The sequence below is a fragment of the Cebus imitator genome, unplaced genomic scaffold, assembly GCF_001604975.1.
Source record: "Cebus imitator isolate Cc_AM_T3 unplaced genomic scaffold, Cebus_imitator-1.0 Scaffold28, whole genome shotgun sequence".
Classification (NCBI taxonomy): domain Eukaryota; kingdom Metazoa; phylum Chordata; class Mammalia; order Primates; family Cebidae; genus Cebus; species Cebus imitator.
Genome location: NW_016107343.1, coordinates 5,631,618 through 5,643,373, shown reverse-complemented (window position 1 = coordinate 5,643,373; position 11,756 = coordinate 5,631,618). Strand labels below are relative to the sequence as shown.

Here is an 11,756-nt window from a genome sequence, read left to right as displayed (position 1 = left end):
GGTTTTCCCGATGGTGAACCCGTGAGACCTGGTAAGTTTCCCTTGGAGTTAGGGTTCTCGTTCCCCCTGACTGGCCCAGGGCCCTGAGCCTGAGCTCTTTCCCTAGGTTGGTGGGACCTTCAGGAAAGGAGGCTGAGGTTGCCCTTTGGAGGCCAGTGGCCTGGGTGGGGGATGCTGTGGAGGCACTCAGATCTGGCCTGGGCGTGCCAGGGCTCAGTGGCAGCCAGAGAGGGGCTGGGCTCCTCCCTAGGAGAGAGGGCGGAGGAGGAGGTGAGAGGCCAGCCTCTCCTCAGGAGGACGGATGGGAGGGGTCCCTTTGTCACGGTGGGCTAGTGGATGTGGCAGGAAGGGGATGTGGCCTGTGGCTGAATTCTGCTCTCTTCAAAAGCCAGGGAAGTGGCTCCAACAATAAGCCAAGATTAGAGAACTCTAGGGTCCCTGCCTGAGCCTCCGGGGGTTCTGTCCTGCAGCCTCCTGCCTCTGGGTTAGATTTTCCTCAACACCCTAAGCTGGGGCACAGTTTCTGCTGTGAGCTAGAAGTTTCTGTTTTCTTGAGTGTAAATGGGGAGGATAGTAGTCACTTCCTTTCAGTTTTTGCTCAAACGTCACCGCAGAGAGCCCTCTCTGACCATCCTGTTCCCAACTGCCAGGACTCCGCCTCCCCTACCTTCTCGATCCTTTGGCTGTCTTGTTTTTCTGAACAGCACTTCTCACTTTCTAGGAGGCCTCGTAACTGATTTATTGATTTGTGTCTGCTTTTCCCCCCAATCCCCAAGAACTAGAGCCACAGGGCAGGAGCCTTTGCCTATTTTATTCCTGCGTCCCCAGCACCTAAAGCAATGCCAGGCACTCCGTACACATTTGTTGAATGAATGCGTAAAGGATGCTTGCTTCGCAGGATTCCTGGCATCTTAAGATTATTGCTACTGCTGTGTTGTTTGCTGTGTGACTTGAGCACATTCCTTAGTCTCTCTGGCCCTCTGTCTCTCCGGCCCTCTGTCTCTCCATCTGTAAAATGAGAAGATTGAACCACTGAAGATCTATGAGCTTCCTTCAGACTCTAAAATCTCGGTGGCTCCGAATGCTCAGGAAAGTTCTTCCCAAACCCCACCAGGACCTCCTTTTTCTTTTTGCAGTTCTCAGCAGCAGCTCAGCTGGGCTCGGAGGCCCAAAGCACTCCTTTTGCAAAAGCCCTTCCTCTACTTCTTTCGACTCTGAGGATCAGAATGGGTTATAGGTTTGGGAGCATGAGTCAGTCCATTATTTCCTGGAACAGTTTCCATTCAGATATTTATGTTTTATTTCATTGACTTTGATGTGTGGCTTCTAGCACTTTATCGTTTTCAATAGAGGGCAATTCATGATGTGCATAATTAAAGATCATTTGATTTTCATTTCTTTGTCAAGAGTTTCATAAAAATAAACAGTTCAGGAAAAAAAGCAACTGCCAGACCATGTGCCCAGAGACCACGTGCCCTGATTTGGGATTTGGACACCTGGTCCTTGGGGATGAAGGTTCCCACTGTCCTGCCATAGGTGGGGCTCTGTCCCTGGCCTGGAACGTCCCCTATGGGGATAGGGTCATCTCTCAGAGGGCTCAGGAGCATCTGTTTCAGGGACTGAAGTCAACAGGACCAAGACCATCGTCATGGGGCTCTGCCCTTTCTCTCAGAGCCCGTCTGAAGAAGCAGCTCAGAGCACTCCCTGCTTCTGTGGGAGCAGTTTCAGGAGTAAAGACAGCTTCATTTTCCCGTATTCAGGTATTCAGTGTTCAGTATTCGCTGAGTAACCGGGATGGCCTCGATGAGGGGCGGAGGAACAGGTCTGGCAAGTTCTGTGTTGTTTATACTGGGAATTACTTCACACATCCCAACTGGCTTCCCCGCCCCATTTGGTAGGGGCTGGGCCTCGGCCCTCCAACCCCTTTACCCCACATGCCTGGGAAGCCGGGGGCCAACATGGATCTTCTCTTGGACATCAGCTAAGCCTGGAAGACTCTTCCCTCGGAGACCATGGAGAGGGACAGCCAGGGGGTGAGTGTGACCTCAAGTCTCCCAGCGCGGAGCAAGCAGGACTGGGGCTGAGAGACAGGTGGGACCACTGCCTCTGTGCTTCAGATTTGGGGGAAACTGTTGTGCCTTTACTAGTGTGAAGCTATTTAGGATCAAGATCTCTTGGTCTCCTTTTAACATGGTTCTAAAAGGAGCTCCTGGGAGGAGAAGCTGCTGAGATTTGGGTTCTGGCTGGGGAGCACCCCAGGGCTGTGTGGCTGAGTTCATGGGGTCCTACTCTGTGGCTTGTGAGCACTCCTACCAAGCATCTATGCTGTTACAGCATCAGCTTGGCTGGTTGGGAATCCAGGCTAATCTACTTTAATCTCATTTTTGCCAGTTGTAAAATCAAAAGCATTCTAACTGGGATTCAGTGTCACTTTGTCTAAACCCCTTACTGTACTCCAAACCTTCCCAGAAAACTGACTGTCTGGGTGCATTTAAGGTTTCCAAGGGGATGTTTCAATTTCCTTTTGTCACTTTCATGCTTGGGAAGGGCTTCCTGATGTTTAAGCACAAGTCCGGCTACCCCTCAAGTTCGTTTCCTCAGCTGCCCTTGGGGGTGGGAGAGAGCAGCTAGCCTGACCACTGTGGGAATGCCAGTCATACACGCGTGAAGGCTTCCAAAGATTTTGTTCTTCTGTGCCTCCACTGTCTTTTCTTTCAGGAAATCCCTTTTGTGCTCTCATTTCTCCTTTAGGTCTTGTTTTATGCCCCTCTCCAAATTCTTTGTGCCTTACGTAGAGCCTGGGACTCTGGGAAGAGTGGGCTAGCACCAGGTTTGGGAAAGATCAGCTCATCCTATGTTCTGGCTTATAGTTGGCGTGTGGTCTATTCTGAACACCCAATGTGTTTCTGCAAATTTTCCCACCATTTTTCCGACTATTCTTCCAGCCCTCTCTTGGCTTTTCTTTCCCAGGCTACCTCCCTTACCCTCTGTTCTGGGCTCCTTGGTTCACATTTCTACCTCACCAAAGTCACTTGGCTCTAGGCCTTGGGGGGTTATCAGAGCCTCTCACTGTTGAACAGTAAGGGTGGTACACAGGGGCATGCAGAAGGTGAACTTCCCATCCTCCTTGGCAATTTACTGGGAGTCTAAACTAGATGGCCCCTAAACCCAAGAGTAAGAAGGGCTGAGCTATCCGAAGGGTGGCTATGCTCACATTGGAGATGGATAGTAGGGTCCGTCCCTGAGACAGGATGATGGGGCGATATCTTCCCAGGAAGCTCATCTCTTCAGAGTCAGGGACCAACATGAAGGTTGCTGGAGGGGGACAGGACAGAGAATAGACTTCCCTGGGGAATCCCCAATTAATATATGAAGTAAGTGTCAAATATTATGACAGGTGCCATGTTTATTCTGAAAAAAGATTGTCCAAACTTATCTTGGAATGGAAGAATAGAACCACTACATCCTTATTTAAGGTTCTTAACTTTACCCCACTATTTAAGATGGAAGCCCCAAGTGAGTGAGCCTATAGCTGGGGCTCATAATCTCATCTGCAGCAGATTTCTTAAGACTGATTAACTAGGGCTGGGTGCAGTGGCTCACGCCTGTAATCCTAGCACTTTTAGGCTGAGGCAAGCTGAGGTCGGGAGTTCAAGACCAGCCTGACCAACATGGAGAAACCCCGTCTCTACTAACAATACAAAATTAGCCAGGCGTGGTGGCACATGCCTGTAATCTCAGCTACTTGGGAGGCTGAGACGGGAGAATTGCTTGAACCCGAGAGTCAGAGGTTGCGGTGAGCTGAGATCACATCATTGCACTCCAGCCTGGGCAACGAGTAAGACTCCATCTCAAAAAAAAAAAAAAAAGAATAAAACCTTTAGGACTAAATTTAACCAAAGAAGTGAAAATCTCATATTCTGAAAACTATAAACATTGTGGAAAATAATTAAAGAAGCCCTAAAGAAATGGAAAACATCCCATGTTTGTGAATCAGAAGATGTATGGCAAAATTCCTCAAAATGATCTACATATTCAACATAATCCTTGTTAGAATCCCAGCTGGCTTCCTTACAGAAACTGACAAGCTGATCCTAAAATTCATATGGAATCGCAACACACCCAGAAGAGCCAAAATCACTTTGAAAAAGAACAGTCAGGCCTCGTGGCACAGAAAACTCTTTGACTTCTTCTCTTTTTTTAAATAAAAAAGTAGAGATGTGGTCATGCCATGTTGTCCAGGCTGGTCTCGAACTCCTGGGCTCAAGCGATCCTCCAGCCTCAGCTTCCCAAAGTGCTGGGATTACAGTTGTGAGCCACCATGCCCAACTGCCTGGTACTTCTTATGCTGGGAATGAAATACCTCCTTGGATGGCAGGAAAACTCCAGAGAGTGAAGAGAACAGAAACACCACAGCTAGGTAGTACACAGAGGTTCCCTAGTATGTTTTTTGTTTTGTTTCGTTTTTGTTTTTGTTTTTGTTTGAGATGGCGTTTCACTCTTGTTGCCCAGGCTGGAGTGCAATGGCACGATCTCAGCTCACTGCAACCTCTGCCTCCTGGGTTCAAGTGATTCTCTTGCCTCAGCCTCCCAAGTAGCTGGGGTTACACATGCCTACCACCATGGCTAGCTAATTTGTTGTATTTTTAGTAGAGACTGGGTTTCTCCATGTTAGCCAGGCTGGTCTCAAACTTCTGACCTCAGGCAATCCACCAGCCTCAGCCTCCCAAAGACCTGGGATTACAGGCATAAGCCACCACATCCAGCCAGCACTGTTTATAAAGGAAGGAAATGAGAGGAAATCTGAATGTCCATCAACAGGGATCAGGCTAGATCACTAAAAATCCATATTACGAAATATCAAGCAAGACCCGTGTAAATGCACAGAGAAAGGTCAGTGGTCAAGTAGGCTGTAAACCATGGGGTTAAGTGTTCAGTGACCTCTGGGGAGGGGTATTTTCACTTTTTACTCTATAAATTCTATATTTTTCATGACAACCATGTATTCTTATATTATTGGGGTAATTAAGTACATTCGTTAACTGGAAAAGTAGAAGCAGAAGATTCCATACTTTTTTCAACTCTCCCAAAGGTCATAAAAACGTGTCCAACCAGAAGAAACCTGTTTATATTGCAGAGGGCTGATATCAGGGCTATCACCAATCTCTCCCACAAAATAATATAACAATTACAGGGCAAAGGTCCGCTGGGTCTGGAAAATAAAGACGAGCCCCTGTTTGATCTCTCTGGCCCTCTTTCAATTGTGCCTATCTACATTTAGATTTTTTTTTTTTTTTTTTTTTTTTTTTAAGAGACAGGGATCTCACTATGTTCCTCTGACTGGAGTGCCGTGGCTATTTACAGACACAATCCCACTACTGATCAGCATGGGAGTTTTGACCTGCTCTGTTTCCCACTGGGCTGGTTCGCCCCCCTTAGGCAACCTGGTGGTCCCCCGGCTCCCGGGAGGTCACCATACTGATGCCAAACTTAGTGTGGACACCTGATTGGCATAACACACTACAGCCCGGAACTACTGGGCTCAAGCAGTCCTCCCACCTCAGCCTCCTAAGTAGCTGGGACTACAGGCACGTGCCACCGCGCCTGGCACATTTAGATTATTAACAATAAGATTAAATTAAAATTCAGTTTCCCAACCACACTAAACATATTTCAAGTGCTCACGAGTTAGTGGTTCTGGGCCAGGCACAGTGGCTTATGCCTGTAATCCCAGAACTTTCAGAGGCTAAGGCAGGCAGATCACTCGAGGTCATGGGTTCAAGACCAGCCTGGCCAACATGGTGAAACCCCATCTCTGCTAAAAACACAAAAATTGTCTGGGCATGGTTGCACACATCTATAATCCCAGCTACTCAGGAGGCTGAGGCACGAGAATTGCTTCAACCCAGGAGGTGAAGGTTGCAGTGACCCAAGACAGCACCACTGCACTCCAGCCTGGGGGACAGAGTGAGACTCTGTTTTTAAAAAAAGGGCCAGGCACTGTGGCTCACACCTGTAATCCCAGCGCTTTTGGGAGGCTGAGGTGGGCGGATGACCTAAGGTCAGGAATTCGAGACACATCTGGCCAACATAGTAAAACCCCATCTCTATTAAAAATACAAAAATTAGCTGGGTGTGGTGGCTTACACCTGCAAGTCCAGCTGCTTGGAAGGCTGAGGCAGGAGAACCACTTGGACACGAGAGGCAGAGGTTGCAGTGAGCCGAGACTGCACCACTGCACTCCAGCCTGGGCGACAGAGCAAGACACTGTCTCTAAATAAATAAGTAAAAAGAAAGACTAGAAAAAGGCCAATGCCTGAAAGTGACAAAGTATATTTTCTGTCATTCTAGAAGGCAATGATGAACACGATCCTTTCCCATAAGGTTACTGCAAATCCTGTTTTATTTACTGGTACATGTGTCGACCAACACTTGTATTTGGCTCTCACTGCAGAAATTTGGGAAACAGATCTTTAAATCAATCAATTTTTGTAGATTGAGGAGCTAAACAAAGGATTATGTTAAATACTTACAGTGCCAGAAAGCAAGTCTATGATATAACTGTAAAAGTAAATGAGTCCAGAGCTGCTTACTGGATAGACTGTACATTGTATATCTGTAAGAAACAAAAACCAGAATGTCAGTGAAAATAGTTTTAGTCTCTATAACCTGCCTGTTTTTTATTTTATTCATTTATTTATTTATTTTGAGATGGAGTCTCACTCTGTTGCCCAGGCTGGAGTGCAATGGCGTGATCTCGGCTCAGTGAAGCCTCCTCCTCCTGGATTCAAGCCAGTTTCCTGCCTCAACCTCCTAAGTAGCTGGGATTACAGGTGCCTGCCACCACTCCTGGCTCATTTTTGTATTTTTAGTAGAGACGGGGTTTCGCGATGTTGGCCAGGCTGGTCTTGAACTCCTGACCTCAGGTAATCCACCCACCTCTGCCTCCCAAAGTGTTGGGATTATAGGCATGAGCCATCATGCCTGGCCATAACCTGCCTGTTTTTCACAATTTGTGTGTATAAGCATGTACAGTCAAGCATTGCTTAACTAGGAGGATATAGTCTGATAAATACGTCCTTAGGCGATTTTGTCATGCAAACATCATGGAGTGGACTTAACACAAAACTAGATGGGGTAGCCTACTACACACCTAGACTGTATGTTATGCCTGATTGCTCCTAGGTTACAAACCTGGACAGCACGTTACTGCACTGAATACTGTAGGTAACTGCAACACAATGTTAAGTATTTGTATATCTAAACATATCTAAACAAAGAAAAAGTACAGTAGGCCGGGCGCGGTGGCTCAAGCCTGTAATCCCAGCACTTTGGGAGGCCGAGGCGGGTGGATCACGAGGTCAAGAGATCGAGACCATCCAGGTCAACATGGTGAAACTCCGTCTCTACTAAAAATACAAAAAATTAGCTGGGCATGGTGGTGCGTGCCTGTAATCCCAGCTACTCGGGAGGCTGAGGCAGGAGAATTGCTTGAACCCAGGAGGCAGNAAAAAAAAAAAAAAAAAAAAAATTGATTAAATAGGAGCGGGCTGGGAGAAGCTGGTCACCTGAGCTTGTGCCTTCCCCCTGAGGGCTTTATTGCAGAGAGATGCATTGTGATTTCTGTCCCTCAACTCCAGAATGTCATGAGGAAGATGGTGGCCAGTGGGCTGGAGCCTGATGGCACTCCTCTGGCAGCTGCTGGATCTTCAGAAGGATCTTGGGAAAGAGGCGGAGAAGGAGCTCAGCTTCTCATATTCAAAGAAAGTTTTGTGTTGTGTTGGAAAGAGAACTGACCACATTCCCCATCAGCTTTGGGCAAGCCACTTTGTCTTTTTGTACCTTAGTTACTTCATCTGTAAAATGGAATAATAATACTACCATCAAAAGAAAAATGTTGGACAAACTAAATTTAACAGAGTTTAACTGAGCAAAGAATGGTTCTCAAATGGAGCAGTCCACTGAAGGAGAATAGATTCAGAGAGATTCCCACACAGCTGCGTGGTTGGAAAGGATTTATGGACAGAAAAAGGCAAGTATGGAAAATGGAAGTGAGATACAGAAACAGCCTTATTTGAACACAGTTTGAATAGTCGGTTGCCTTTGATTGGGCAAAACTTTGCGATTATAAACAAGAGTAGGTTACAGTCTGTTTACACATCCAGTTGAGTTATAATTTACTATGTACAGAGAAACCTGTTGATCCGAACTTAAAATATGTAAGGAGGCAGATTTAGGCTAAACTTACTTTAATAATACCTACCTCAAGGAATCTCAAAATAGTGTCTTTCCCATAGTAAGGCTCATTTAGAATAGCATCTGGCATAGAGAGAGAGACAGAGAGAGAGAGAGAGTCACAGAATGTCGAGATTTATCATCACTGCGTAGAATTTGGTGCTGGCTCCTATAAATTTTGACAAATATCTTCTTCCCCCGTGCCTCAGCTTCCTACCTACCAAAGAAGAGGGTTGGACAGATCCTCCCCAACCCCCCCATTCCCCTCCCCCACCCCCGCCGCTGCCCCGAGGCTCCTTTCTGGTTCCCTGATAGTCTGGAATGATATAGAACGGGATGACAGGTGCACCACACCAGATATGTCCATTTGTTCTTGACAGTGCATATTTTGTGCTTTTTCAAAGTGGGTCACATTTTTAATTCTTAGACAAGTGGATGTTTATTAAAGAAAGACTGAAGTAGACCCATTGATGAGGCAATATTCCTTTGTGGAGTGGATTTTCTTATATTGGGCCTTCTTCAAGTGGAACAGGTTCCAAATCAGCCCAAGGCCACAGGTGCTAGGGACTGGTGAGAATCACCTGGGAGCCCAGTGCTGGTCCAGGATGAGGCACCCTTTCCAGAGGGGGCTGGGCAGTTCCCGAGATAGCTCCCTCGCAGGCTCAAGTCACTCTGCGGTCTCCCAGCCCAGGCACCCCAAGGACTCTGGTGCCTGCCCTTTGCCCCTGCAGGTGTGCGGCCCTCGCCTTATCCTCTATTTCACATTGTCATGGGTGCAGAGCAGACCTCCCTTGGCACAGCCACCCTGCCTTCCCCTGCATTGTCCCCTGAGCCTTGGCAAATGTGAGTGTAAGCGTGTGGGAGTGTGTGTCCTAGGCCCTGGGCTGAGGAGCTGGGTAGAAAGGACAACTGATGTAACAATGGCCACTTAGCTTAAGTGTCTTGTTTTGGCAAAACAGCTTCCTCTTAGTATAGCAATGACGAGGGTGGATGTGCCTGGCCAAGTGGGCAGGGCACTGGTGGCGCAGGCACAGGGGAAGCCACCACAGGGAACTCCGGCCTTAGCAGTCAAATGGAGGCCTTGACATCACCACATGGGGGCTGGTTCCTCTAGCAGGGAAGCAACACCCAAGGCTTTAGAGGGGCCTCCATTATGTACCAGCACTGAGCGTGCCCCTACCCTAGGACTGGCAGCAAGAGAAGGCACAGACAGGGAAAAACTGAGGCAGCAAGTTTCTGGGCAATCAAATATTATTTGTTTGGCGATAGTGGGCACTCCATGTTCTTTACAGCATTTGACGAATGAATGTATGAATGAACAAATGAACAAGAAGGTGTCTTGATCCTGGTCTAACAGGGCTCCCCCAGACTTTTTCATGTGCACAGGAGGCATCATCAACTAGAAGGGATGTCAACACTTACCCTGGCCAGTAACTTTCAAGTTCTTTGTAGCAGCTGCCGCTTTCGTTCAAATGAACGTTACGTGGAGTCCACTGTATGAAACTGGAAGGTCAATCTTCTCTGTTGATGTGGGGTGAGGGCTCAGAGCCCACCACAGTCCCCAACAGCTGGTCTCCAAGCTACCTCCATGGAAACCGAAATGCTCTGTGGAACCCCATTTGAAAATTGCTGAAATTGCCCAACACCCTTATTTCATAGATGAGGGAGCTGAGACCCAGAGGGGGATGTGGCAGTCCCCAAGGTTGCAGGGCTGGCTAGGAGCAGAAGTAAGGTTCCCCGTGCCTCCCACCCCCAGGACAAGGCTGGCCCTGTGGCTCTGGCTCCTTCTGGAGCTCTGTCTGCCTCAAGGGCTGACCTGAGTCCCTAAGGGGTGCACTTCGTGTGTGCTGGGGATGCTGGTGGTGGTGGGTGAGGAGGGGGTGGGGAAGATGCCTGTGTTCTGAGGGAAGCCTGTATTTGGGAGTTTCTTTGGGTTCAGGGAGGGTATGGTAGGAAAGGCCCTGGGTACCTGGAGGTACAGTGAAGCCTGGATCTAGCAGTGAGGAAGGGAATAAAGTCACCCTGTCCTGCCTAGACCTCTCTGGGAAGGGGTGAGGCCTTCCCTGCCACAGCCCAAGGCCTCCCAGGTTCCCAACAGGCGAGGAGGATTTTTAGGCTCTGTCAGAGGGAGCTCCTGATCTTTCTTAGTGCCCCAGTGCTTCCAGAAGGGCTTATGGAGGGGGGTTTCTTCCTGTCTAGCCCAGAGTGCTGGGTTGTTGGCCCATGGTCTCCCTGTGCCTGCCCTATGATGCCCACTGTCACTGGGAAAGAGACACTGCCATGGGGGCCTCTGTCTGGGAAGGGACATCCTTGCTCATGGGGGCTGGGAAGGGACAGATGGGGGAGAGCAGAGTGTTGTGCAACAGCCCAAGGATGGGAGCCAGAAGATCTGGGTTCTAGAATTGGCACTGTCGCCAGCTGGCTGTGTGACCATGAGCAAGTCACACAGCGTTTCTGGGCCTTCATTGCCTCATCAATAGTATAAAGGGTTTGGGTAGGTTTTCTTTTCTTTATTTTTCTTTGAGATGGGTCTTGCTATGTTGCCTAGGCTGGACTTAAGCTCCTGGCCTCAAGCCATTCTCCCACCTCAGCCTCCCAAGTAGCTGGGACTACAGGAGACCTTCCAGTTCTGCCAGCTGTGATATATCCAGCCCCGGGTGGTAGCTTTACAAACGGATGGCCCAGGGGCAGTCGGCTTAAACTGGACTTAAAGGGACCCTAATGCCCTTGCCCACAGGCCATGAAGATGTGTCATCACGTCATTACCGCTGCTGCTGCCTGATGGAAGTTCTTCAGGACTAGCGGGAGAGCTTTTTTTTTTCCCCATTTATTTATTTTATTGCATTTTAGGTTTTGGGGTACATGTGAAGAACATGCAAGATTGTTGCATAGGAACACACGTGGCAGTGTGATTTGCTGCCTTCCTCCCCATCACCTACATCTGGCATCTCTCCCCTTGCTATCTCTCCCCAGCTCCCCACCCCCCACCGTCCCTCCCCTATTTCCCCCCAACAGACCCCAGTGTGTAGTGCTCCCCTCCCTGTGTCCATGTGTTCTCATTGTTCAACACCCGCCTATGAGTGAGAACATGCGGTGTTTGATCTTCTGCTCTTCTGTCAGTTTGCTGAGAATGATGGTTTCCAGGTTCATCCATGTCCCTACAAAGGACACAAACTCATCGTTTTTGATGGCTGCATAATATTCCATGGTGTATATGTGCCACATTTTCCCCATCCAGTCTATCGTCGATGGGCATTTGGGTTGGTTCCAGGTCTTTACTATCGTTAGAATGGCGATCATTAAAAAATCTGGAGACAACAGATGCTGGAGAGGATGTGGAGAAATAGGATCACTTTTGCACTGTTGGTGGGAGTGTAAATTAGTTCAACCATTGTGGAAGACAGTGTGGCGACTCCTCAAGGACCTAGAAATAGAAATTCCATTTGACCCAGCGATCCCATTACTGGGTATATATCCAAAGGATTACAAATCGTTCTACTATAAGGGAGAGCTTTTTATAG

General features: G+C 48.2%; 1 protein-coding gene across 3 annotated transcripts in view; it reads left to right on the top strand.

The window, feature by feature from the left end:
* The first annotated feature begins 1,856 nt into the window (after positions 1–1,856).
* TMPRSS13 (transmembrane serine protease 13) overlaps positions 1,857–11,756 on the top strand; it is a 32,866-nt gene continuing 22,966 nt past the window's right edge. For all 3 annotated transcript variants that reach the window (XM_037736687.1, XM_017523396.2, XM_037736686.1), the window contains exon 1: positions 1,857–2,033. Coding sequence is in view for 2 of the 3 variants with exons in the window: in XM_017523396.2 (XP_017378885.1) it covers positions 2,013–2,033 (21 nt within the window). In the remaining variant the exon portion in view is untranslated. The remainder of the gene's footprint in view (positions 2,034–11,756) is intronic.